This window comes from Rana temporaria, chromosome 9 (assembly GCF_905171775.1).
Source record: "Rana temporaria chromosome 9, aRanTem1.1, whole genome shotgun sequence".
NCBI classification, from domain to species: Eukaryota; Metazoa; Chordata; class Amphibia; order Anura; family Ranidae; genus Rana; species Rana temporaria.
The window spans coordinates 98,090,395-98,117,665 of NC_053497.1; the positions used below are offsets into that span (position 1 = coordinate 98,090,395).

At 40.4% G+C, this 27,271-nt stretch overlaps 1 protein-coding gene across 1 annotated transcript in view; it reads right to left on the bottom strand.

The window, feature by feature from the left end:
- Positions 1-14,424: 14,424 nt before the first annotated feature.
- The window catches only part of CUL4B (cullin 4B), an 83,329-nt gene continuing 70,482 nt past the window's right edge, over positions 14,425-27,271 (bottom strand). The window contains exons 17-21 of the mRNA XM_040323947.1: positions 27,056-27,169; positions 21,238-21,343; positions 20,976-21,148; positions 19,484-19,636; positions 14,425-16,239 (exon numbers count right to left, since the gene is read on the bottom strand). Coding sequence (XP_040179881.1) covers positions 16,144-16,239; positions 19,484-19,636; positions 20,976-21,148; positions 21,238-21,343; positions 27,056-27,169 — 642 coding nt within the window. The 3' untranslated portion in view covers positions 14,425-16,143. The remainder of the gene's footprint in view (positions 16,240-19,483; positions 19,637-20,975; positions 21,149-21,237; positions 21,344-27,055; positions 27,170-27,271) is intronic.

Consider the following 27,271-nt stretch of genomic DNA (forward strand, 5'->3'; position numbering starts at 1 on the left):
ATATGGTGAACTTATGCTTTAATCTTTCAAATTAACTTTTCGCAATAAAAAATTTCCAATCTTTGATTTTTCAGCTCTGAAAACCAAATGAACGTTCTAATAAGATTTTCAAAACAATTTATCTAAAGTATGGCTTCCAGAAGACGCCTAAAAGAGCCTTGCCCCCGATACACCCAACAAGCCTTTGCCCTAATGAGCCTTGCCCATAAAAGTCTTGGCCCAAACAAGCCTTGCACCTAAAGAGCCTAACACAATCCTGGACCCTAATGTTACTAATGAGTCTAGCTCCTAATGAGCCCAACAAGCCTTGCCCCCAATAAGCCTGGTCCTAATGAGCCCAACAAGCTTTGGCCCAAACAAGCCCTGCCCCCAACAAGCCTAACAATCCTGGCCCCTAACAAGCATAACAAGTATTGCTGCTAATGAGTCTTGTCCCTAAAGAGCCCTGCCCCTAACAAACGCATCAAGACTGGCCTGACACTGAGCCTTGGCACGAACAAGCCTTTTCCCTTAAGAAGCCTAACAAGCTTAGCCCTTAATGAGCATTGTCCCTAATGAGTCTAACAAACTTTGCCCCTAACAAGCCCAATGAGTCTTGTCCCCATCAAGCTTTGTTCCTAGCAGGCTTTCCCCCCCAACAAGCCTTTTCAATAATAAGCCCAAGAAGCCTTTCCCCGATTAACCTTGCCTTAACAAGCCTTGCACCTAAAAGGCTAATGAGCCTTGCCCCAATGGTCTGTGAGCCCAATTAGACTTGTCCCGGTCAAGCCTTGCTATTAACAAGCCTAACAAACCTTGCCCCTAACGAGCCTAACCCCAACGAACATTGGTCCTAACAAGCCTTGCCCCTAACCCCAATTAACATTGACCCTAACAAACATGAAACACTATAGCTGAAATATTGTTTCAACATATCACTAATCGATTGTTTACATCCATGTTCCTACATCTCAAGAACAGGATATCCACACCTTCATATAAAGCTATCTTTCTGTATGGGTGTGGACCAACAAATTCATCATCAGGAGCTGGAGAGGAACTCTGCATGGAAAGAACACATAAAACATACAATATACATCTGTCCGTATAGTGTTCAGATTGGTAGAGTGGCTAAAAGAGCGAGCTCTCCCACTCAGTGCCCATACCCCTAGAAATCGTTATAACAGTTTTATTCTCATTTTTATTGACAGATCATCATCCTACTCTGAGCAGTTTGGTTCTATATGTATGCATCCAGAATGAACTAACTGTCAATACCCCATACATGTTACTAATTCAGATATAAAAAAAAAAAATGGCAGGGATAGCAACAGGCAGGAAATGTAGACCGTCCAGAACTTTTTATTAAGAAGAACGCATTACTTTCATTCAGCATATTGCTGTGTGGGTGGTTGTGCACTGGCCCTGGGAATCCCAACATACTAGGCTTTGGTCCATGCGGATTTTCACACTACATGTCAACACATGTACTTAAACTAATGAAGTTTTGTGAATTTTTGACTTGCACTGATGTGCTGTATATGCCACAGCAAACTATTCATGATCCCTAAATGGCGGACTGCGGTCCGGAGCCGGAACAAGCCACTAGTCCATCTGATATATAATAGGAGAGGTAACTGTCAGCTCAGATACAAAGTGCATGTATAAGAAGGGGTATGGCGATTAGTCCATTAGAAATAATAGTAATAGGCAGTTTAATGGTTAAAAATACAGGTGATGTGGCTGTTCAACGCGGCTGCTGTCCTCAGAGAGCTGACTCTGTGGTAAACAAAAGAGGGGTAGAGAAAAGAAAGCGCCACCTAAGTGCAGTATTAAAGAGGTTCTTTTAAATGACACATTATACATAACACAATTACAAGAAGGTAAGTAAAGAAGGCTGATCTGTAACATCTTGTTGTCCTCATCCCGGATCCATGGGCTGCTTAGAGGTGAAGATGGCAGAATGTGTGGAGTCTTCAGGCTTGTCCTATGGTCATCAGAATGAGGTCTGGTCCAGCCTCACGGGTCACGTGATTACCGGGGAACACTTCCGGGAGGAGGGTCAGACAGGGAGAACAAAGCCAGATTGGGCTTTATTCTCCCTGTCTGACCCTCCTCCCAGAAGTCTTCCCGGAAGTAATCACGTGACCTGGCAAGTGACCCGTGAGGCTGGACCAGGGCTCATCCTGATGGCCACAGGACAAGCCTTAAGACTCCACACATTCTCCTATCTTCACTTCTAAGCAGCCCATAGATCCGGGACAAGGACTACAGGATGTTAGAGATGAGCCTTCTTTCCTTACCTTCTTGTAAGTGTGTTTTGTATATTGTGTCATTAAAAGAACCCTTTTTAATACTACACTTAGGTGGCGCTTCCTTTCTCTACCCCACTAGTCCATCTGAACCTGAGGTCGCACCATTTAGTAGCCGCTTCTTTGCTCCTGGCCTCTACCATTCTCAAGGCAGAGCTGCAAGCAGGATAGCAATGAACGGAGGGGCAGAAGGGGAAAACAGCAGCCCTGGGTGGAGAGCAAGAGCTACATGAGTTAACTTTCCAGAATAACTAGCAAGCGATTTGCTAGGAAGCACCCTTCATCCAGTGCTGCTTTGCCTTCTGTTCATTGCTATCCTGACTCCTTCTCTTTGCTCTGTGTAAGGTAAGAAAGTGAAGATGCGCAAAAGTACATGGCTGTGAAGGTGGGGTGGGGGAGACAGGGCATGACATGAAAGGGGCAGTGCTCGAAGTCGGGGTGGGTGGGGGGGGATTTGAAGGTGGGGGCAGAGCTTGCTATTGTTTGTGTGTGTTGGGGAGAGTGTTGGTGGGCATGGGGTGATGTGACTTAAAAGGTAGGTGGGGGGGGAGAGATGTAAAGGGGGGAAAGTCCTGTGACGTGCAGCAGTGCTGTTGAGAGTTGATGCAAAGATGGGCAGTGCTGTGGAGGATGATGTAAAAGGGGGCAGTTTGATGTGAAAGGACAGTCGACACTAATGTGAAAAGGGGGGGGATACTGATGTGTGGCGGACTGAAGACACATGTCACATGTAAAAACGGGTTATTATATAGGGGAGGAAAAAAGTAATTTCATAGTGTACACTGCCTGTAACATGATTTGTGAATAGGGAAGAGAATCCTTTGACGAAGGGTAATGAATTAAAATTGCCCCAACAACACTGCCCCCCTTCATTCTCCTCCATATTAGGTGTTTTCTGCCCTCTTCACATCAGGGAAATAATACTGTATTATCACATAATACCAACACAGAGATCCCACCTCTCCCCTTTCTTTCAGAGTCAAGTCCTCTGTCCCCTCACTCTGCTACCTTACATGGGAACACAGAGCAGAGAGCAAGAGGCACACCAGCACCAGATTGAGGTTGGGAGTTAACTTTGCATATTAACAAGCTGGTGATTGGTTGCTAGGACCGCTGTGTGCTAGCAACCAGTCACCTGTTGGTTAATCTGGAAAGTTATCTCAGGCAGCTCCCGCCCCCAGGGCTACTGTGCCTCTAGCTCACCGCCTGTCTGGTCTCTCTCTCCCGTGATCATGACAGCAGCGGAAGCTGGAAGACAGAATTGGCTTCTAAATGGCCATAAAAAGGGTTATTTGCAGGATAAAGCTCCCAGTTTGGATGCTCGCCTTGCAGAAATAAAGGTTACAAGAAATATCACCTTGTGGTTGAGAATAAAGCGTAATTTTGCTAAAAAGATGCAAACAATGATTTATGAAGTGCAGAGAGAACGATATTCAGACCCCAGAAAGTCACAGGAACAAGCAGGGGGAGCAATGTGGGAGGCTCCAAGTACAATGGTCTTATGGAGTAAGCGGCCAAGGGTCTCTGAAACAGACTGGATAGGGCAGAGACCTGGCCCTTGCTGGTCCAGACTCCACTTCATGAAGGAGAGGAATAGTACTACAGAGAAATATCTGGCATGAAAGCCCCGAGGCCTCACACCAAGTGAAGTATACCTTCCACATTCGATTTTAGACCATGTGCATAGTAGCTTTAGTAAATCAGCCTTTGAGACAAAAGATCCTGATAATCTGGAAAAGTCTAGGTACGCCAGAAATCCTACCAGGTTGGTGTACCACATCTGCCTGGGCCAGTCCTGAGCTAAGAGATTTACTGGAATGCCCTACATCTTGATCCTACAAAACAGGTAATAAATAAGCTTCATGGAAGGAAAGGCATAGATCAGGGTGTACTGACCCCAGAGCCACCATCCACTAGAAACGGCTTGTGTCTGGAAAGAAACCAGTCCAGTGTATTTTGGAACAATGAGGCCAGGACGTTAACATCCCGTATACCCCACCTCTGACACAGACCATCGGACACCCTCAGTGTAGGGACCACTTGTTCAGGTCCAAGCACTGTCTTCCAAGGAAGTTTGTCTGCTAATTCTCTATACATGGGATGGACAAGGCTGAATCTGAATTACCCCTTTTGCTGTGGCGAGACTTGTTTCCTTCCTAATGGTTGATGTATTCCACCGCAGTGGCATTGTTTTACTGAATCCGGATTGGATGACACTCTAGAACAGGGTGTTTCCAAACTTTTTAGAGAAAGGGCCAGTATACTGTCCTTCAGGCTGAGAGTGGGGCTGATGCCAGTGGGAATAGAAAATGCCCTGGTTTCAGTGGATGCAAGCAATGCCCCATCGTTGGTGTCAGTAGAAATAATTGTGTCCCATTGTTAGTATCATTGGGAGGAACTGTGCCCCTTCACTGGTGTCAGCTGGAGTACATATGCCCCATCGTTGACACCATTGGGAGAAATTGTGCCCCTTGGTTGCATCAGCAGGACAACATATGCCTAATTGATCGGGGTAAGTGAAATGAATTATGCCCCATTGTTAGTGTCATTGGGAGGAATTGTGTCCCATTGCAACACTCAAAAAAGAAAAGAACCCTCAAAGTAAAGCCTATATATGCTAATATTAATGAGAATAAAGTCTATGTATCCTCATCAAATGGATAAGAAGGGGGGGGGGGGGGGGAAGGACTCAAGAACAGAAAACCTGAATTTAGCTCAACTGCCTCCACGCCTGACAAAACAAAAAACTCACAGCCCACAGTACATCTTAACCACTTCATTACTGGACACTTAAACCCCTTTCGTGCCCAGACCAAGTTTCAGCTTTCAGCGCTGACGCATTTTGAATAACAATTGCGCGGTCATACAACACTGCACCCAAATTATATTTTTATAATTTTTTTCCCCACAAATAGAGCTTTCTTTTGGTGGTATTTGATCATCTCTGCGATTTTTATTTTTTGCGCTATAAACAAAAAAAAACAGAACATTTTGAAAAAAAAAAACACAATATTTTTTACTTTGTTATAATAATATCCCAATTTTTTTTTTAAAAAAAATATTTTTTTCCTCAGTTTAGGCCGATACGTATTCTTCTACATATTTTTGTTAAAAAAAAAAAATCAAAAAAAAAATCGCAATAAGCGTATATTGATTGGTTTGCGCAAAAGTTATAGCGCCTACATAATGGGGGATAGATTATTTTTTTTTTATACTAGTAATGGCGGCGATCTGCAATTTTTTTTTTGTCAGGCCTGCGATATTGCGGCGGACGTATTGGACACTTTTGACACAATTTTGGGACCAGTCACATTTATACAGCGATCAGTGCTATAAAAATGCATTAATTACTGTATAAATGTGCCTGGCAGGTAAGGGGTTAACACTAGGGGATGAGGAAGGGGTTAAATGTGTATCCTGGGTGTGTTCTGTGTGGAGGGGGACTGACTGGGGGAGGTGACCGATCTGTGTCCCTATGTACAAGGGACACAGCATCGGTCTCCTCTCTTCCTGACAGGACGTGGAGCTCTGTGTTTACACACAGAGCTCCACATCCCTGCTGTCACCGCCGATCGCGGGTACCTGGCGGACATTGCGAACAACAGGCACGCGCATCGGCTTCCCAGCGATGCGCCGGGCACAGTGTTTTCCCGCTGCGCACCCCCAGCAGCGCAGGGAATGTAAATAAAAGGACGTCCACCCGGAACTTGAGAGCGGCCCTGTGGACCTCTTTCGTCTATAGCACGGCCCTCTATTGGTTAATAAGGCAAAACGTTTAATGATATGAAAAGCTACATATGACAAGACGCATACATTGCTAAGAGTATGACCACCTCTATAGTTGTATTGTAGAACCACAAGTGCTATTGTGTTGTATATAATGTCCTCTATATTAGCACTAAACTACTTAACATAGATGGAGTTTTACACCCTGGTAGCTGGCAACATTGTCCTGTAAGGTAAAGGAGTGAAGATGAACCACAGAAAGCACGGATGTTGCATCAAAGTCCCAGATCCAAAATGAACACAGACCGATGGCAAGTTGTGAAGACAACCAATCACTGGATTAAATGTTTCTGGGAGGCTGGTAGTAATGGTCTAGAGGATGTTCAAATGTCAGAAACAAGATGTGAAAGTAAAATATCTTTCATATATTTGTGAAATCACTCTATATCCTAAACTCCCTCCCCCGCACTAAAAATAGATGCACAGACTATGTAGAGCACTGGGCTACCAATAAGATTCCTACAGAGTCCTTTGGATTGCATAATCCGGACTAGGTAGGTCTTTACACAGTCAATATTCCTTCAAGATAAATTATTGAATGGGTACTTATCCAGTTCTGGGGTGCTTCATCAAACTCAATGCTTCTCCCGGCTGCTGCAGAGACTAAATCAAAGAGCGCTCTTTGATTTAGCCTCTGAAGCAGCCGAGAGATGTCAGGTGAAACCGGTCAGGCGACCACCTCTGATGTTGTGATCACAACAATATCACCCTGAGGATTTGAAGCACGGCATAACCTGTGATTACCAAGCATCGAGTTTGATGAAGCACCCCAGGACCAGATGAGTACCCTTTCAATAATTTATCTTGAAGGAATATGGACTGTGTAACAACCTATTTAGTCCAGATTATGCACTCCAAAGGACTACGGGAATCCTATTGGTAGCCCAGTGCTCTACATAAACTGTGCATCTATTTTTAGTGGAAGAGGGGGGGGAGTCTAGGATACAGAGTGATTTCACAATTGAATTCATGAATATATGAAACATACTTCACTTTTACATCTTGTTTCTGACATTTGAACCTCCTCTAGACCATTACTACCAGCCTCCAGAAACATTTAATCCAGTGTTTGGTTGTCTTCACCATTTGCCATCGGCCGGTGTTCATTTGGAGCTGGGACTTTGATGCAACATCCATGCATTTTGTGGTTCATCTTCACTCCTTTACCCCACAAGACAATCTTGCCAGCTACCAGGGTGTGCAACTCCATCTACATTTCTTCTCTTAAGTAGTTTAGGACATTATATACAATAGCAATTATGGTTCTACAATACAATCGTAGAAGTGGGCACACTTTTAGCAATGTATGTGTCTTGTCATATGTGTTTTTTTTTTATATGTAGCTTTCCATAACTTTTTCATACCATTAAACTTTTTGCCTTGAGATGTACCATGGAATTATATAGAGGGGTATAATTAACTTGAAACAGTGCGGAAATATCTCGGGTGAGTTTAATTCCAAGATAAGGGAGGGGCAAGTGTACACCATTTAAATTGAAAAGACTGCTGTACTGTGTTTCGCGTAGTGGTGGAGAGGTTTATATCTAGTGCTTCAGATTTTGATTGCTTAACTTTCAGTCCGGAGATATTTTCAAAGTTAGACAAAGTAGCAAATAAGTTTGGTAAGGTTGTAATGGGATTAGTTATAAATAATAATAAGTCGTCAGCAAAGAGAGCACATTTATGTGTTTTGCCACCACTAAATATACCATGAATGTTGGGATTGGTACGGATAGCTATCGCTAGTGATTCTATAGCTAGAATGAAGAGTATAGGGGAAAGAGGGCATCCCTGTCTAGTACCTCTTCTTATCTGAAAAAGTTCTGATTTGTATCCATACATTAGAATGTGAGCAGAAGGATTGGAGTACAATGCATTAATAAGACATAAAAATTTCGGTCCGCAATTCCATTTCTTCAATATGAGGAAGGGCCAGGAATTGCGATAGCACGAGCATGGAAGACTTCAATAATCAGTATTAGGGTGTTAAGAAGTAAACTTTCTTGGATTATGGTCAATGAAAAATTGACCAGCATCTTTAAAGACAAACAAACAAGATTAGACGAGGTATGGTCCCCATGGATTAAATACCTCCAAACTCCATGATCCTTAGGTCTGATTATTGAAATGGTTTCGATAAATATATATGAATTCCGACTTGTAATTTTATTATCCATCTTTTTTTTTTTTATTTATATATATATATATATATATATATATATATATATATATATATATATATATATATATATATATATATATATATATATATATATATATATATATATATATATATATATATATTATTTTTTTCCCTGGGATGTGTACCCCTTTTTTTTGTATTGTAATTTCACTTGTATCCAGACTAATGTTATTCAATCTTTAATCCTTAATCATAAACTATTGAATCGAAGATTGAATGTTGGCTGAATCGTCTTCCCCTCACGACGCAACTTGTTCCCAGATGGGGTGTCTGAGGGTATCAGATGATTTTCCTAGCCTTGAACCTTGAAATAGATTACAATGTTTACATATGTTTATTAGTTGTTCTTTCAGTTATACCCATATAATGACCCTATTTCACATGTCCTACTGTATGGTTGATTGTTTAACCCCCCCCCCCTTCTTTTGTTTTTCTGTTCTTCCTGAAAACTACAATAAAAACATTGAACGAGAGATGTACCGTGGACTGTTTTTTGTTTTGTCAAGCGTGGAGGCAGGCGAGCTAAGTTCGGGTTTTTATTCTTGAGTTGCACAATTGTGCCCCATTGTTGGTGTCATTGGGAGAAATTGTGCCCCTTCATTGGTGTCAGTGGGAAGACATATGCCCAATTGTTGGTGTAAATGGGAGGACACATGTCCAATTGTTGTCAGTGGATGGAATAGTGACCCAAGCCCAGATAAAAGCAAGCAAAAAGCCACACTTTGGAGACCACTGCTCTAGTAGGATAGTTATATGCTGCACATACAGCCAATCACCCAAAGTTTCATAAAGTTGATTGGGGGACCAGACTGATGACAACCAAGTTCCCTGAAGCAACAAGGTGCCCAGGATGAGGATTCACCAAAAGTCATCCATCCATCTAGGACACTGCGGGTGGGAAAACATACCATAGTTTGGTCTACACTTATTTGCTTGCCAGTGACAAAATACTCCTGTAGTTAGTAGAAGAATACAAAAAGACTGACCCTCAATGGATGGGAAAAAAAAAGTCACTTACTAATGCAGTTTGGCATTTGCGGTGGCCATTTGGAAAAGAGGGGGGAACCCTTGCTAGCAACTCTTCCTTCTAAAGTTCAAGCCAACCGTGAACCCTTTTTATTCATGGCATTTAACAGATAGGAGAATTAATCTCCAAGTGCCTGAACTGCTGCAAAAAGTAAAGAAAGCTTAAATTTACATCTGATCATATATAATTTAGTGCCCATTTTCATTGTAACTGGTGTTAAAAAGAAACCCTTTTGGAACCAAACTTCAAGTGTAGATATTCCAAACACAGTGGGAACTCAAAAATCCAATGCAAAGGGGTGTTATTTTTACCAACGCGATTTCAGCCTTCCAGTGGCGCAAAAACGAAAGAATTGTTTATTAAAGAGAACAGTGTTACCTGTACGTTTTAGCACCCCTTTTGTGTAGTAGGCCATTATGAGGAATGCTGGTTGATCAAGTTGCCAATCACACACCAGGATCAATAACTATGAAAAGAAACTATTTAGCAACACAAAACTGTTTAATATTTATTAAATGACACAAAATACCTAGATACAGACTCACTCTTCTTTGAAGGGACACATATTTACATTATTTATCATCAACTTAGAAAGACCTTGTACCCTTGTCATATGAAACATTAAAAAGGTTTTGAGTTTTGCCATAAAAGGATGTGATGCTTTCACATACCTTTTTAAATCACATTGCGTTTTGAAACAGTGAACAGACACACGTAATGTTTCTTTAAACCTACCACTGGAATGAAAATGCGCCCCCAAAAAAAACAAACTGGGCAATATTTTCACTCCAAAATACTGAAAAATTACCTAAGTATATTACATTTCTGAATGCTGCTGTACTCTTTAAGCTTTGCTCATTTAGCTCAAACCACTCTAAGAACATACCTGTAAAAAGAAGGATTTAAAATTAAAGGTGACAAACTAATATTACCATGTACTTTTGCAGCGTTTTCTTCCACTCAGCAGTAAATATTATGCAGATGAGTGCTTGATACACTATATCTTTTCAGTTAGGTAGTTGCCATTTCAAATGGATGGTTTAACTGAAACCCGCATCATGCAAGTCCAATTCAGAGCTAAACTAGGTTATTCAAATTATTGTTAAAAGTGGGTCAAACAATTTTCCCCTATGGAGACATTTTTTTTTAAAACGCTACACTAACTTTGCTTCATCTACACAAAGAACATCTGTAGCGAAGTACCATGTTGCAACTTTAGGTCAAACTTTGCTTTTGCAACCAAGACCCCTTTCACAATGGGGCGGTTTTCAGGCGCTTTGGCGTTAAAAAAAGCGCCTGAAAGAAGCTGCATCTGCAATCCCAATGTGAAAGCATGAGTGCTTTCTCACTGAAGCTGCGCTGGTAGGGTTTTAAAAAAAGTCCCGCAAGCAGCTTCTTTGCAGCGCTTTAGGAGCGTTGAATACACCGCTCCTAAAGCCCCCTTCCCATTGAGGGAGCTTTTTTAACACCAAAGCGCCTGAAAAACTCCCCAGCATGAAAGGGGTCTTAGCGGCGATTTACCAGCGTTTTTCGGGCACTGACAGTGTGAAAGGGCTCTGAAAGCACTCGGGCTTTCACATTGGGATTGCAGATGAGGCTTCTTTCAGGCGCTTTACATGCTTTTTTTAAACGCCAAAGCGCCTGAAAAACGCCCGAAAAAACGCCCAGTGTGAAAGGGGCCTAAAGAGGTGTATTTAAAAGGGATTTTTTTTTTTACCTTTATTAAGTGGAAAAACACCAATAAACGTGGTGCAATAACAAAAGTTTGTCACTAGCAGCCCCAATAATCATTTGTTTCAGTTGAGTCACCAAATCATTCTGAGGCTATTAATGCTTTGTGAGAGTGAAAAACTGTTTTTTATAGCAATTTTCACAAAATGGTTAAGGTATAAGGAGCAAACTGTAAAAAAATAAAAAAAAATAAAAAAAACAGTTGCAATTACTGAGAGACCCCACTCAAAATAGACTTCTCTCTTTTAGATGACGTGAACAAGGATAAGTCACGCACCATGTCGAAACAACTCATGACTTCTGTTAAAATTTTTACTTTAATGCACAGATGTAGACATTAGACAGCACTTAGCCAAGTCACCTGGCCAAGCTTCCCCATATATTAATTAGAATACAGTAAAGAACAGATTATACAACATTTATATACTTCACCCTCTAGTGTTTGGGACCACAAACATGGTCTAACACATTTCTAAGGCTGTATAGTTGGGGTAAAAAAAGTCGGATCAACTAAAGACCTAAAAGCTGGCCATAGATGAATCAAAATTCAACTGCTTCAGCAGGGAATGGCTGAATTTCAATTAGTGCGAGACTATCCCAGCTTAACAAAAATCAATCATTTGATTGACTTCTGTCAAAAAAGTTGTAAAACTTGCCTTGATCAGCAGCTAAAGCCGCTGATCAGTGAACTTGTTTATTTTGTCAGCAGTTAATCCTGTTGTCAAAAAACAATGTTCTTTTGGGGTTGGGGGTTCTTCCAAACACTGCACTTGTGTGTATGACGGAATCTGGGAATCCATTTATTTTTGTTCAGCCTAGAAAACAAAAAAATAATAATCTATGGCAGCTTAAAGCTGGTTTCACATGGGCAGTCCGACCAGGTTTGCCTGCCAGTTATTCTGGCAGAACAAAATCGGACCACCAACTGATCTCTATGGAGTGGCGGATATTAGATCTGATCCTGTCTGTCAATAACAGATGCATTTACCACCCTTCCAGTGGATCGGATGACAGTCGGAAGGAAACAGAAAGGAGGTAAAATTCCATCTCACTGCCCCATAGAGAACAGCGGGGCCATGTCGGCTCTGTATAGCATAACAGATCTGTCATCAGCGGAAAGATCCCAGTGTAAAAGGGGCCCAAGACAGGACTCTCCAGACCTCCACTAAAGATCTTTGGTAAAGCAGATCCCCACACTGTGCCATACTGAAATTATGCTATCTGAGCTAGAGTCAAGAATACCCATTTTTAGCTACAAACACTTGATTACCTTATCATGGCAAGGTAGGCATGTTTAAAGACTAAACAAAATAATCTACAGAACAATTTTCCTGGTAGAATTTGTCACAGAAAAGATCTCTTGTACAAATGGTCTTTAAAAGATGGAGGGTTAGACAAAAAAAAAAAACCTCTGTTTATACATGACTGCTCTGAGTTATGAGGTCCCAGAATAAAATAAAATAAAAATAAAAACTCCCATTCTAGGGTTACAACATTTTAAAAGGTTGAATGCTTCTGGTTTAGTAGTCTCTACACGGGAAAATCTTAAAGGGACTTAAATGCCTTTTTTTTGTGATCAGGTGCTTTCCTCTGTGTGTGCGTGCGTGCAAGGCAGGGCTGTTGGCACAAAAGTAAGCAGCACAGGACTTCATGTGACATTGCCGCACGTGCATAAAGAACCCCCTGTTCTGCTGCATGGCTGTGAAACACTATAGGGTGGTTCGGGGGGGGTGGCCTTAAGCAGAAAATGGGGAAGCAAACTAGGACGCTGTGCGTTGGTGCGGCTGCTTAATTTCTTAGGTGTAGTGGACACAAGATAAATGATGCAAGAGCTGCAAAAAGGTAGCCTGTTATTGTCACACAACCAAAAAGCTCAAAGGAGGCAGAAAAAAAAACTAGCAAGACCACCAGGTAAGTACCACAGCTTTAAAAGGTTGCACTATTCAGTAGGAAAAAAAGAAAAAAGAAAAAAAAAGGAGACATTTAGTAACCCAGGAAAACAGGTGACATAAAAAGTTTAACGGATTAGCCAATCGTGGCCTATCACAGTAGTGATAACTGTGAATGCATCTTCCAACCAAGAACCCAGATAACGAAATTCACCTGGCAGGTAACTGGTTCCTTTATCTCTTCACCCGAATCAATGACGGCTTTTTTAAATATGTATAATTGTTCAAAACTTGCCTGTGCTTCGGTAAAGACAACAAAAGTATGCAAAAAACACTCAACTAACCAACCATATGTCACTTTTTATGTTGCAGGACACAAAATGGATTACCCAAAATCCAAGAAGTAAAAACAAAACCAAACAAAAAAGGGGAAATGGACTTTTGGCCACAACTTTAAAAAAAAATAATAATTTTTTTTTGGACTGTAAATTTTATTAGGATTTTAATTTTCTGCATTTTGGCACTTAAGGGTAATACTATAAAAAAAATATGACCTAAAATATAACGTTCATTATTAAAAAAAAAGAAAAAAAACACTGTTAGGTGATTTAAAAAATAAATGACTAGTCATAAGTTTCATAAACTGCATGCTGTACACAAGTTCTAAAGTAAACCAAAGGATGAGTCCTGCAAAGGCCCCTTTCACACAGTTGTTCTGATCTGGTCTGCTCTTAGGCGGACCTGATCAAATGGTTTATTCACCCCTATGGACTGGTGGGTGTAAAAACTGACTTGTTGCCTACCTCTGATCCAGTCTGCTAAAAAAAAAAAGAAAAAGAAAAGGGGGTCAGGCCATCGAGAGGTAGTCAGGTGTAAACGCTTACACCCAGCGGCCCATAGAGCAGATCCTGTTTGTGTCTACTCCGCAGAAACTGAGCGGACACAGACCTGTCATCTGCCCATCCTGCTCTGATCAGTGTACAGATCACCTGCTGATCAAAACCGTTTGCCCCGTGTGAAAGGAACCTAACAGTTTGTATCCAACTAGGTCATTATGTAAGCTTTAGGTATGGATATGGACAGCAAAAGCAATGTTTCAAATATACAATAATTTATTTGTATTGCTGCTTTCAGAAAGCAGGAGTTAAAAACACCCCATAAAAGTAACAAAAACAAAGAAAGAAGGTCCCCCCCCACCCCACAGCCCCAATTCAATTACTTGGACTGTACAAAAGTAGTCTACAAATAATGGAGCCTGGAGGGATAGGGAAGAGGTGACCAAGCGTCGATAATGATGAAGATGATGTTCACAGTTAAAGCCAAATAGACCCGGGTGCTTAACCTGCTCCCAAGATGATTTCACGTCAAGTTCTGTTCAACACTTGGAAAATGCATATTATTATGCACATTATAAATCAGGTTTAAACTCTACACAAAACATTCTGATAATTCACACAGGGACCAATTAACTAGGTTTCTTCTTTTCATGAATAATAAAAAAAAAAAAAAAAAAAAAAAAAAGGTAGTACCAGAACTTAAAATATTAGCAGTTGAAATACTTTACATAACTAATTTATGGACTAGCTGGCAACAGAATGTATGCTTCTGGATACGGAAATGATGTGAGCACCTTTGTAGTAGATAACTCACAACCAAAGAGTTAAAATAAAAGGACAAACGTGAACATATAAAATTAACTCCTGAATAGAGATTTGGTGTGCTCAAAGTATTACATACAATTATTTCATCTCTAAGTGGCCATAAGAAAGTTTCACATGACTAGAGAAATTCTCATACTTTGGTGAAATCATCAGGAGGTTAGACGATGAAAAAGGATCACAGGCATTAAACAAACACAGATGATGCTGTACTATGTTACCCAATATGCTCTGTCAGCCAGTGTTTCTAGCCAATAAGTAAGGCATACATACAGCAAAACAAGCTGAATTTCCAAAGATTACCAAAACATGTCCAAAATGATCAGTCTGTCAACCTTTAAGACAGAATAGTTTAATTGACAACATAAAACAAAAGGCAACACTGGTAATCCTGTACAAGGCTGCATTTACTCCTGCCACAAATTAAGGAGCAAACTATACTAGGTTTAAAGTACAAAGGGCTTGAACATAAATATGATGGGTCTGAGTAGTAAAGCCTGAATTATAGTGGAACTACCACTTTAAGGGAAGTATTCTATTTATAAAATTAAACTAACTTTTACCCAATTAAACCTTCAGTTCCGGAGAAGGTACAGCCATATGTCTGGAGCATAGATTCTACTAGTCTTTAATAAAGGCACAAAATGCACAGAAAGTCCCAAGTGATTTTGCCTTGGTTGCAATTCACTCAAACATCATTTAAAAAAAAAAAAAAAAAAAACACACAACAGCTGCTGAAGGCTCACAAAAGCTCCATCAATGGCAACAAGCATGTGCAGGAGGTCATGTGACAAAATTAAATAAGTTTGTTAGAAATTCAGAACAAGGAAACTGCTAAAAAATGTGCCAATCATAACAAAAACATAACAAAATGTATACTGTACAAGCAAGTGTTGCTTATAGTGTTTAGATGAAATGGCCATAAAACATCATGGTGGAAATCCCCCACGTTATGCCCCAGTTTAGTCCACACTTTAAATATTAGTTGTATTTCTATAGGTAACATACCCCAATTTTACAACAGGAGCTAGTGATCAAAGCTCACAATAGATCTTTCAATGTGTTTTGTACAAAGTCTCTTTTTGGTAGAGACATAAGCACCAAATGTCCAGGTTAGGTTTAATTGGATGGCTTCAGAGATTGGGCATCATGGAGCCTTTTTTTCCATGTGTTTAGCTGACTAGGTTGCATGCAGCTTTTAAGTACAAAGGATACTATGCCGATTCCACATCTTTTATAGTCGTATCAGAGGCTGGAACAGGGGTCACGTGACGATCTTCCCGTCTGTTGGACGGACCAGAGCTCACAAAATTATACTCTGCCAGCTTGCTGCGCACATCATTGTAAAGAACATGCAAAACAAAGAGTTCAACAGCATTCTTGATAAATGTAAATTGTACTCTTTAAATGGGCTTTTCAAATTGTTGGAAGAACCTTCTCATTTTCTTCTTCACCTATACTTCATTCAGTGATCGATGTTGTATAAAGTTAATTTCTTAGGATCAACAGGCTAATTTTTTTAATTATCCACTAGATGCCTATTGAGACAAAGGCTTTTTTAGGCAACGTAATTGTACTGGTTTGGGTTCTCCTTGTCCCTTTCCATGTAGTCCCTGTCTATTAATGACTCTATTCTTTTCTTGAGATCTGCAGGCTGTAAAAAAAAAAAAAAAAAAAAGTTATATGACAAGATTAGATTACAAAAAGTAACACTCGGCATTTGTGAGGATGCATGTATACACATTGGAGAATACAATGTAGTTTAAAGTTGTTCAGCTACCCTAAAACTGGACCCTGGGCTGGCCAAAAAACTTCTCGTCATGGGGTCTAATACAGAATCATACCTTAAAGTGCTTGAAACCCCTTACATATACCCAGTGAAGCGACTAGCCTTAGGTGATACACAAATTCTCCTATATAAGTTGTACGCGTTTCTTCTGTAGATGGTTCTAAAAATACAAAAGATACGTTTTTTTTCTCTGTCAGCGCTAGTAGCAGAGGGTGGGGATTGGAAGTCTACACAGAACCCGAGGACAGCTGTGGAAGGGACACCCCCTCTTCACAGAGAACAAGCACAGTTGCGGATATCAGTCACAGGCTGTGTGCTGAAGATCCCTGTGTCACCTTTTTAACTCTTGATTTTTGAAAAAGCTACATAAGTGACTTCTACTGTTAACAGAGGAACCAGGCAGCAGAAAAATCACCCAGTGCTTTGGAGAGGCGCTTTTTCATATTATATGCCCGAGTTTTAAAACCACTTTAATCCAAAGTCCTGCAGCAGCCAGCCATTTCAGTCTTCTCTCCCAGCTCAGACATGATTTAGGACAAGCAGTGAGCACTGTTCCTGTATTGTACATGAGGTCTTTAAGAGCAGTGGCAAAACCAACAGGGAAAAAAAAAAAAAAAAGCTGCATCCGGACAGCATTCCTCACTACCAGAACCTGCATTGAGAAAGTCTGTGGGATGGTGGATTTACTAGTTTAGGACACTAGGTGTGCTGCACACACTTAAAAAAAAAAAAAAAAAAAAATCACAAAATGTACACAGGGCCATGTGTAGACTGTCCATTCCTTCTGCCCTGATGATGTACCCTCCCCTCTCCCACTTGTGAACTCAGGAGCGCTAGCGTACACACAAAAAAAAAAGGCTGACCATGTTCATCGTCTCAGAAGACGATTCCCTATCGAAACGTACGTCAGGCGTCTAAGCGCATATGTCACGTCCGGGTCAGCGTTGGGTGGTTGTAGTTGGAGCGCACGCTACACACCGCTGCATACACGCTTTGTACCTATACAGCCATATAGTGATCACACTCTGGCAAACTTTTTGATAATTGTTTCTGTTTGTATCTGTTTTTAATTATTACAGCCACTCCTTATGAGACTGGTATTTTTTGTACCACGGGCTATATTAGATTATTTTAATAAATTTTATCCAAAAACTTTATTGCACTATTGGAGTCCCCTTTTTTTCTGAGGCACGGAGGGAACCGGGCTGTGTGCATTGCCCGCTGAACAGCTGATACGTGGAGCACCAATTGGGAAGCAGCAGACCGTGTGAGCAGAGGAGAGGAGCAGTGACCTAAGGAACCCGTGTTATACACCTGTTACCCCAAGCGGGGAGTACCATCTGGTGAGTGGGGAACCCTGAGGGGAGCACCGGGACCACCTTGTATTAATATATACAGGATCACTCCCTCCACATGAAGTAACCCTTCTGGACTCCATCTATACTGCAATATTATTGATGTTCATAGACGTTTTTGCTTTGTATGGTTTTTGGTGGATATGGACTGATTGTCATTTTCCCAGCAGCTTTTTTTATACCAACTTGGTTACACTACAATCGGACTTCAACTGGAATTTAATATTGAAGAGTGTAATACAATAGAGCTGCAGCTTGCTGTTATTAACTGATTATGTCACTTATGGTAGAGGGTAGTTACTCTCTAACTATAATATATTATATCATTATATTCTGGTATTTATATTAGCACTCACAGGATCACATTAATTGTGTCATTTTATTTTATTTGTTTCACTTCACCCCATTGCTGGGTCTTTCTAGTGACTCATAGACAATTCGGGTTGCACTAGACATATTATACTCTTACTTATTCAGCTTATAGCTCAATGTTGTAGGTATTTATACTGCTTAGATGTACACCTAGGCAACGCCAACACCCCTACTTTCATCATTTTTTTGGTGGCATTTGATCACCTCTGCGGTTTTTAATTTTTGCGCTATAAACAAAAATAGAGCGACAATTTTGAAAAAAAATTCAATATTTTTTACTGTTTGCTATAATAAATATTCCCCAAAAATACGTATTCTTCATATTTTTGGTAGGAAAAAAAAACGCAATAAGCATTTATTGATTTGCGCAAAAGTAATAGCATTTAGAAAATAGGGCAGTTTTATGGCATTTTTATTAATATTTTTTTTACTAGTAATGGCGGTGATCAGCGATTTGTTTTATGACTGCGACATTATGGCGGACACATTTTTGGGACCATTGTCATTTTCACAGCGAAAAGTGCTATAAAAATGCACTGATTACTATAAAAATGACAATGGCAGTGAATGGGGTTAACCACTGGGGGCGCTAAGGCATTAAGTGTGCTTTAAGGGAGTGATTCTTACTGTAGGGGGGCGTGGCTGGACGTGTGACATTGTCGTTCCCTATAACTGGGAACAGATGATCAATGACAGCCACACTAGGAAGAACGGGCGACCCACGGCTGGACACTTAAAGGGCAACGTACCTGTACGTGCCCAGCCGTGCCATTCTGCCAAAGTATATCGGCGTTAGGCAGTCCTTACCTTAAGTGGTTAAAAAGGTGACTGTTTTGAGCTACCATGAAAGGGACAATGGCACTGGCTTGGGTTGACAATGCACCTATAAATGTGTCCCCTTACATAAGCGTTTCAACCAAAGCTCACTTTTTTTTCAGAATTTCCTTTGAACTGCAATTATCTATGAAAAATAATGATAGGTATACTCCCTATAACATAACCAGTTTTAGAAAAGCATCTAGGAAATGCTCTCCAAGTGGGAACAGAGATTTTGTCAAAAAGATAAAAAAAAAAAACACACACCCCACAAAACATCGGGCCTCCGTTTTTTTTTTTTTTTTTTTTATAGCAGATTGTGCCTGCCTTCCCAACTGAGCCCTGTTATTTATTTTTCTAATGTTATAAGAAGGGTAAATCTCCCCAGTGAAGTTACAAACAATATCAAATAGGATCCCTATCCCTTCCCCCGATGTACCTTTTCAAAACTGAATTAACTTGGTGCTGCACACACTCTAGGCAGAAGCAAAGGAACAGAAAGGACCAAATTCTAATTCTACAAGGTCTGCAGCTACAGTAGGGTTCCTTATATTACAAATACCAACCTTTACTGGAAATTTAAGCTGGTTGTACACCTCTGACACCAAGAGATTGTGGCCAAGTGTTTTCCTCATCTTCATGATTCTAACAATGGCTGCATCAATTTGGTATTGCCGGTCTTGAAATACTCGCTCTGTAGTGCTGGCTTGTTCTTCCACCTTGAAAGTGCAAAAAATATCAATGAGTGTGCAAAGGCAACCATCTGTATTGGTGTGTCATGTTAACATCAATTAATATAAAATGAAGGTATACTCTGTGAACCACACAGACTTTTGAACAAAGATGATCACCACATCTAAAATGGTCTTAAGCACCCACACACTAAATTAGTGGTTTTTAGTCATTTTATTTTTAAAAATGTATGTCAAGTCAAAATAAAACATTTGTGCCAACACATGCCCCTATGCTTAGTTTAAATACTTCCTTTTGGCCAGCTTGGTAAAAATAATTCTTCCAATGCCAGAACAGTATGGCTGCCGGGGTTGCTGTTGAACACTAAATATTTGCTACATACAGTAAGTACTTTTGTCTTCCTGCAGGGGCATGAGCGATTTCCCCTCTACTGCCGGAAACCAAGTCGCTTGCACAATGCCTCAGCCATTCAGGAACCGCCTTGTATTTATTTCAGATATCCCTCTCCACCAAGCTGTCCTAAATAAAGTATTTAAAGAAACAGAAAACCTGAACTTCTTCTATAACCACTTTAAGACCAGATTGTTTCACCCCCCTTTTAGTCTTGGCCATTTTTCATTTTTTTTCCACTTTCACTGCCTCAATAGAATGGTAATAAGGTAAAAAAAAACTCCTGCCTCTAGAACCACTTTAAGCATGTGCCTGTGTGGGGGCCATGTTTGCCTGCATGGACACAGTCACTGCTCCAAATCTGACATCCATGTAGGTGCATGTCCCAGAGCTCAGGTACAGGCATTTGCATGTATGTCAAGCTAGGAGCAATAGCTGTGTCCTTGCAGCTGCTGCTTGCCAATTGACATAAATGGAACTGCCTGCACACGGTTGCCCAGAACACCTTGTGTGGGAAGCTGGCTGTGACAGCTTGCGGCTCGCTTTTAACTGAATGGGCAGCAGCCTTCTGGAACCTGAAAACCCTGGGTGAAGTTCCGTTTTTAGGCACACCTGTTTGAACAATGTTTTAGTCGACTGGAGATCAGTTTTACAGGAGTCCAGTCTTGAGAAGTGCCACTCAAATATTTACAGTTTTGCACAGTCTTAGTGCAGCAAAAAAGAGCCCACACGACCCTATAGACCTCAGGAATACTCAACATCTGCTATAAAACTCAGCCAAAGAGCACCTGCACTGCAAAGTACAGTAGGGGAGTGGCAGAACTCAAAATTAGAGTCTTAACAGCTAGCAGAGGTGGTTTTGAGAAGGTGTAAACCAGCAATCATTAGAAGTACTGAATTTTCAGATACATAGTAAGACATTGCTTCTTCCCTAAGCCAAGGACTATACATTTTATAATGTAATATACAAAATACCGTTTCCTTCATCTGAATCTGATTGATCCTTATTCTGAAGAGCTGATGCCTGAAGTCATCATTGAAAGTAAACTTGTCACCATCATCTACATCTTTACTCTTTGGATTCTTAATAAGGACTCTGGCTCTTCCACAAGCCAATGACTGGAGCGTTCTTCTTAATTCACTATCCTCTAAGAAAATAATGTGCAATAAATTAGTATTTATTTATACATAGTATAACATGAAAACTGCAAGAAATATCAACATCAGCATACGTTACCAATGCCAGTTGCTTGTTTAATTTCTTCAAAGCTGAATTCTTCTCCCTCATTGAACATAAGCAATACAAGGGTTTGGAAGAGCGAGACCTGCAGTTCTTTTTTACCCTATAAAAAAATAAAAAACAGCAAAATCTTTAATGCAAAACAAAATTGATAAACTTAATTTTTTCTGTTAGCATGGAAAAGCACACTTGGACAAACCAGATATCTTGCATGCAATAATGTCAACTTCTATAAGGAGTAAACCTTAAAATATGATGAAAAGAAACTTTGCATAAATCGATCTGCAAATAAACATTACCTAAATGACAAACATTGTGGGCTACATAAAGACCACTCTATAGAGCAAGCTGGTTTTGCTGTCTAATAAGGGATCAGTCATTGCTCCGATTCCTTCCAATTCTGTTAGCAGTTGGCTTCTTTCAGCAAAAGCTGAAAACTAAACATGTGAAAAGGAGACTAGAGCTCCACCTGATGGCTAACATGAGATATATATAGTAATCTGCATTCTGATAATATAAAAGTTTTTTAAACTTTGAAATGCAAACATACAGTATCTCACAAAATCGAGTACACCATTACATTTTTATAAATAGTTTATCACATCTTTTCATGTGACAACACTGAAGAAATTACACTTTACTACAATGTAAAGTAGTGAGTGTACAGCCAATGTCTGAACCGCTGGCAACAAAAGTGAGTGCACCACAAATGAAAATGTTCAAATTGGGCCCAATAAGCCATTTTTCCTCCCCGATGTCATGTGACTTATTAGTTTTACAAGGTTTCAGGTGTAAATGGGGAGCAGGTGTGTTAAATTTGGTGTTTGTTATTGCTCTCATTCTCTCATACTGGTCACTGGAAGTTCAACATGGCACCTCATGGCAAAGAACTCTGAGAATCTGAAAAAAATTATTGTTGCTCTAAATAAAAATGGCCTAGGCTATAAAGAAGATTGCCAAGACCCGGAAACTGAGCTGCAGCATGGTGGCCAAGACCATAAAGCAGTTTAACAGGACAGGTTCCACTCAGAACAGGCTTCCTCGCCATGGTCGACCAAAGAAGTTGAGTGCAAGACGATGTCTTTGGGAAGTAGACTTATGCATGCTGCCAGCATTGCTGCGGAGGATAAAGGGGTGTGGGGTAAGCCTGTCGGTGCTCAAACCATGCGCCGCACACTGCATCAAATTGGTCTGCATGGCTGTCATCCAAGAAGGAAGCCTCTTCTAAAAATAATGCACAAAAAAGCCTGCAGTTTGCTAAAGACAAGCAGACTAAGGACATAGATTACTGGAACCATGTCATGTGGTCTGAGACCAAGATAAACTTATTTGGTTCAGATGGTGTCACGGATGTGTGGCGGAAACCAGGTGAGGAGTACAAAGACATGTCTTGCCTACAGTCAAGCATGGTGGTGGGAGTGTCATGGTCTGGGGCTGCATGAGTGTTTTCAGCACTGTGGAGCTACAGTTTATTGATGAATGCCAACATGTACTGTGACATACTGAAGCAGAGCACGATCCCCCTCCCTTCGGAGATTGGGCCTCAGGGCAGTATTCCAACATAACGACCCCAAAACACACCTCCATGACGACCACTGCCTTGCCAAAGAAGCCAAGGATAAAAGGTGATGAACTGGCCAAGCATGTCTCCAGACCTAAACCCTATTGAGTATCTGTGGGGCATTTTCAAAATGGAAAGTGGAGGAGCGCAAGGTCTCTAAAATCCACCAGCCCTGTTATATCATTATGAAGGAGTGGAAGAGGACTCCAGTGGTAACCTGTGAAGCTATGGTGAACTCCATGCCCAAGAGGGTTAAGGCAGTGCTGGAAAATAATGGTGGCCACACAAAATATTGACACCTTTGGGCCCAATTTGGAAATTTTCACTTAGGGGTGTACTCACTTTTGTTGCCAGCAATTTAGAAATTAATGGTTGTGTGTTGTTATTTTGAGAGGATAGCAAATTTACACTGTTATACAAGCTGTACACTCACAAATTTACATTGTAGCAAAGTGTAATTTCTTCAGTGTTGTCACATAAAAAGGTATAATAAAATATGTACAAAAATGTGAGGGGTGTACTTACTTTTGTGAAAAAAATGTACATGTGCAAAAGGAAGCTTCAAGTAAAAAAATATAAGCTAACGGGTACAATAAAAATAGCCCATCAAATCAAAGTGCCAAGATTATGAAAACACAAAAAAAAATGCAAAGACCAACAGTCCTAAGGTGCGTCTTCATCAAGAAATCATCTGCTTGTCAGTTAGAAGCATTTTCAGTCTTCCACAAAAGGAATAATGTGCATCACCATGTGTGAGTGAAACACCACAACAACAATGCATTTGCCAGATCCCAAGTTGCATAAGGGACTCGGGAGCAGTAAACATCAAACAAACAGGTGGACCAGCGCAAGGACAGAGCAATGGCTTAAAGTGGATGTAAACCTTCACATATACCCAGTAAAGTGAACAGCCTCAGATGATACACATGTAAAACTCATGTAGAGAGATTTGTTTCATCCCTGTGTATCTGCCATCTTCAGCTTTATCTATCCTTTAGAAAGTGCACATAGTGTTAGATTTTCTCTTCCTGTTTACACTGGGAGTGGCTTATTGGAGGAAAGGCAGTGCCCCCCCCTTCCCCCCAAGGGCGAAGGAAGTAATGTGCAGAGCTCTGCTGTGAGAAGGCAAGCTTTCTGCTCATCTATTTATAGCAACCTCCCACAACACACATTTAAGGCTGTTTTAATCTCCTGTGTTGGAAAACTTGTCAGAAGTTATCTGGCTGGTAACAGAGTTAATGAGGAGAAAGCCACAGGACTCAAGTGCTTTTTGAGAGAGATAAGAAAACACTACAGATATATGTGCCCCAGCTCAAATTTTATGAATCTGGTTTACATCCACTTTAAGACAAGGGCTAAGACAGGCAGGTGACAACCGATGGTCCAGAATCCAGGGAGCTGTCTAAAATATGAAGCCCCTGAACTGACATGTCAATGCAAGGCGAGTCTGTATACTTGCTTTAAAACAACCATGGAGTTGTGATTCAGTCCATTCCGGAAGCAACTAGGAATAAGAGCAGCGGTGAGTAGAGCAGGACAACCCCCTAAGCTCGCCTGGGAACCAGAGATGGTGAAAAATAAAGTTTGCGTGCGCATGCACGCACGGAGCACAGTCACAGCACCTGATCCCCCTATAGCAAGGATGGTGCTCGTTGGTAATGCTGGGGGAACTACCCAGATCTGATACCCTGCACCATAGTTGCTTGAAAAAAAAAAAAAAAAAAAAAACTACCAACCACCTTCATGGACTGGAACAAAAATCATTTGTCTTGAACAAGAACCAACAGAAACAAAACTCCAAAAGAAAAAAAAAAAAACTAGAAAGAAAAAAAACTAAACTAGGAGCTAGAAAGCTCCATGTGCGAACTCCTAAAATGCTAGGCAATAACTGAACTCTATCTTGCAGATGAGGGGTTTGGCAGCTACCAAATGGCTGCCTCTTAGGCGTGCTTTTAATTAAAGTTGCACCTAGCATCCTGCTCCTGAAGGTGTCAGCATCAAACCCACCAATGAGAAGTAAAGCGGTGTTCAATAAAATGATAGAGAAATGCTACTTTGCTGCCAAGAATCTCAATGGGTTTCTGCAGAGAAGAGAATCAAATAAGGTCCAAGGAAAGCACAGGATGTTGCAAGGAAGTTACACCTTGAATGAAGGTTTTCACAAGCGAGTGCAAAGCCAAAGCCCTTAGAAAAGGGATTCATAAGGCAGATACCTGCACCTTGGGTTACATAGTTGGTAAGGTTTAAAACAAACAAAAAAAAAAAGACCAGTCATTCCAGTTCAACCTGCGGTTTGCGAGTACGCTTGTGTTTATGTAAACATTACAGTGCAGATCACTGTATGTTGTGATCGTTAAAGTGTCCATCTAACAGTTTTTTTTTTATACTAGCCACACGCCCTGCCGATACCACTGCTTGCGGAAGAGAATTCCAAATCCTTACCGCTCTGACAGAAAAGAACCCTCTACGCAGTTTAAGGTTAAACCGATTCTCTTCCAACTTCAGTGAATGGCTGTGTGTCTTTAAATTCCCTTTCACTGCATTTTTTCCCTATGCTAGGGTCACCAGTACAGTATTAGTACATCGCTATCATAACCCCTCTCAATAGAGAATAAGTTCAATGTTCGTAGTCTTTCCCCATAGCCGAGATCCTGCTAAGGGTGCTAAGAGATGGATTCTGTTCACAACCTATTTGTACAAGGCCAGAATGCAGAGGGGGGGGGGGGGGGGGGGGGGGAGTATTTTTACACGATTATTGCTTATAACGGTGATTAGCATGGCTATAAGCAATAGTTTTAGCCATTATAAATGGCTTTCATTCATGACAGCTTGATTACTTATTGTGATTGGCTACAGATAATCACATGGTACAGGGTGCTGTGATTGGCCCAGGTACCACATGATAGCCGAGGGGCAATCACAGAATCACAATAGTAAGCAAAAGTCATGAATGGAAGACATCGTAAACATGTGATCGCCATGATCAATCATATCGATCAAATGATACCCGACCGCTTACAAAGGCAATACCAATCACTGTGTTTCGTTGTCTATATGGGGGTTCCAAGACAATAAGCTATGTCCCAGGGGGCATGCCAGCACGCATGTGCTCAGCGACATACCAGCCTGCTCGCAGTATAATTGCTGTGAGCATGTTGGCAAGTAGTTAAACATTAATTATCTTAGTTTATTTTATTCAGATTGTCAATAAAAATAAATTTATGTGTCAATTTTAAAGACACACAGTAGGTATAGTAAAACACTAAAGATATTTTATATTTGTAGAAATATAAAAAAAGGTATATATATATATATATATATATATATATATATAATATCAAAGAAATGTAATCAATATAACTGGTCCATGCAGGTTATCACAATATAAGCGATAAGATACAGTTTTCTTATAGAAACTCAAATGAGTATAATAAAAACAATCAATCAGAGATATAATTGTAGAATATATAACCAGGCGGTGGGTCCAAAGGAAAGGAGGGCTGGCTCTACATGTTACGCGTTGTTGAAACGCTTCCTCAGGAGCATAGACATAAGAATAGAGTTGGCCGTGTTGAAAGAAACAACAGTCAGCCTTTTGCCTAGACAATGGCAATGTGTTGTAACATATAGCCAGTCAGGTCAGTAGTATCATGTAAAGAACATTAGAGTAATGATGACAGGATGAACTGTGCTGGTAAGCAGAGAGTAGAACATGGGAGACACAGCTGATCCAGTGTGGTAATATATATTAGAATGCAAAAGCACACACACACACATACATTTTTTTGTATGATATTTCTACAAATAAAATACCTTTAGTGTTTTACTATACCTACTGTGTGCCTTTAAAAGTCCAAATTCACTAGCTCCCAATTAAAAATCTACTCATTTTCAGGACGTTGGCACATTATTACCAGTATATCCACAGTATCACCCTGTGAGGATATACGTTAAACCAAATTTTCCTCATAAGTTTGTGTCAATAAATTTTCTGTTTTGACAGTTTAGTTGGAAACCCTGATTCTTAGTCAATTTTACAGAAAGTTCTTCTGCAAAAAAAAAAAAACGGAACACCACCTTCACGCATGATTGAAGCAGGTTCTATAATACCAATCTCCATGCTATAATTGCCAAATAGTCAGCAGCAGTAGCAGAAGATATTTTGAGGAAATAGCTTAGCTGAAAAGTAAGAGGGATTCACACAAATAATAAAAGAAAATATGGATACAGCATTCAGTAACTGTCTCAACTTACCTCAATAAACTCTGCTTTTAAGACACACTGGCCCAGAGTTGACTGCCACTGTAGTTTTCTGCCGCTGTGCTTTCCAAGGTAAAAGGTCTTGAAAATCTCCTGGAGCTTCACCATCTAACGAAAGGGGAGGAAAGAAAAAAAAAAAAAAAAGAGAATGACTATTATAGTATATGTAAACCCTGAACTTCTCTTATTTTCTCCCTTTTTTTTTTTTTT